Here is a 1399-nt window from a genome sequence, read left to right on the forward strand (position 1 = left end):
GGTGGAAAGGTCGGGTGCCGTCCAGGCTGGAGGCAAAGGCTGAGCACAGCCGTGCTGGGTGGGATGTGTGAGGGATGCAGTGCCCCTAAACCCTGTCTCCCTCAGCTGGCAGGGCAGCTGTGCCGCTGCCTACCCTGACGCGGCCGCTGAGCATGGTATTGGCTGGGGGGGGGCGGGCGGCGGGGGGGGGGGGGGGGGGCGACCTGGCCCCCAGCTCTGGCCACGGTGTCTGGATCTCCGGTGGGAATGGTAGCGTCCTGCAGTCCTTTGCCTATGGGGCCTCCCAGGAGGATGGTGGCACCGTCTGCTCCGTCTCCCTCCTTTCCAGTGACAGTGACCCCCCACGCGAGAGGGAACTTGCCTGCCATGTGGGGGCCAACAGGACCTCCCCATCCCACAGCTCCAGCCCCATCCGCATCACGGGTATGAATGACTCTGCTGCCACCCCCTCTGCCTGCCTTGGCCACTGCTGCCCAGCCTAGTGGGTGCACTGGTCGTCCCCGAGGAGGGAGGTCGGCAGGACCTCTGGGCCAGCAGGGAGCAGGTGTGAGGCTCTAGAGGAAAACGTTGCTCTCCTGATCACAGGAAGGGGTTTGTGGGCAGCCCTGCCATGCACCTGGTGCTGGGCTGCCAGCACCTCCCCAGCTGCTCTTTTCATCCCACAGGCAACGAGGAGGCAGCAGAGCTGTGTAGCACAGCTGGTGAGTCTCTGGCCCCTGCCTGGTGGGAACATCAGGTGCCAGGGTGAAAGCCCTGGCAGTGGCTATGTGGTGGTTGGGATGGGCTTTTCCACAGTGTAGTGGGACTGGGGAAGAGGAAGGGAAGCTTCACCTTGCTGGGAAGAATGGGGAAACTGGGTCAGAGCCAGCCTGCCCTCAGGGACAGCATGAGGGTGACAGGAGGTGTCTCTGGGATGTGTAAGGATCCCAAGTCTGCCCGAACATGGCCCCATGGCAGGCCTGGAGAGGATGTGGGGAGCAGTGGGGTGTCTGTGGCAGGCATCGCCTCATCCTTCCATTGCAGTGTCGCCAGCCCATGCCTTGGCAGCCCTGCTTATGGGTGTCCGTGTGGTGTTGCTGAAGGTCTTGCTCTCTGATGCTGTCTTCACCTCCATCCTCCTTGCCCAGAGCTGAGGGCATGGGCAAATCCCCCTGCCCGAAGGGTAAGTCCTCCTGTTTTGGCCTAGGGTTGTGGAAGTCACTGGAAATATTCTGGAGACTGGAGAGAGGACCCTCAGATGCAGGAGGGAGGAGACCCAGTGGTGGTTGGGGGAGGTACAGGATGGGAATCTTGGTTTGGGTGGGAAGGGACCCCAAGTTACCTCAGGCGGGAAAGTCTCCTGAATTCCCGAGGCAGGGAGGGGCCCCGAGTGCTGTGTGGGCAATCCGAGGGGCGGCCG

General features: G+C 63.0%; 2 protein-coding genes across 2 annotated transcripts in view; both read left to right on the top strand.

Moving 5' to 3' along the window:
* Positions 1 to 95: 95 nt before the first annotated feature.
* PTCRA (pre T-cell antigen receptor alpha) overlaps positions 96 to 1399 on the top strand; it is a gene marked incomplete at its 5' end in the record, with an annotated part of 2589 nt that continues 1285 nt past the window's right edge. The window contains 4 exons of the mRNA XM_017736944.1: positions 96 to 423; positions 666 to 744; positions 796 to 799; positions 900 to 1162. Coding sequence (XP_017592433.1) covers positions 96 to 423; positions 666 to 744; positions 796 to 799; positions 900 to 1133 — 645 coding nt within the window. The remainder of the gene's footprint in view (positions 424 to 665; positions 745 to 795; positions 800 to 899; positions 1163 to 1399) is intronic.
* The window catches only part of CNPY3 (canopy FGF signaling regulator 3), a gene marked incomplete at its 3' end in the record, with an annotated part of 3775 nt that continues 3513 nt past the window's right edge, over positions 1138 to 1399 (top strand). Inside the window, exon 1 of the mRNA XM_017736945.1 lies at positions 1138 to 1162. Coding sequence (XP_017592434.1) covers positions 1138 to 1162 — 25 coding nt within the window. The remainder of the gene's footprint in view (positions 1163 to 1399) is intronic.

Source organism: Corvus brachyrhynchos, unplaced genomic scaffold (genome assembly GCF_000691975.1).
Source record: "Corvus brachyrhynchos isolate BGI_N302 unplaced genomic scaffold, ASM69197v1 scaffold806, whole genome shotgun sequence".
Classification (NCBI taxonomy): Eukaryota; Metazoa; Chordata; class Aves; order Passeriformes; family Corvidae; genus Corvus; species Corvus brachyrhynchos.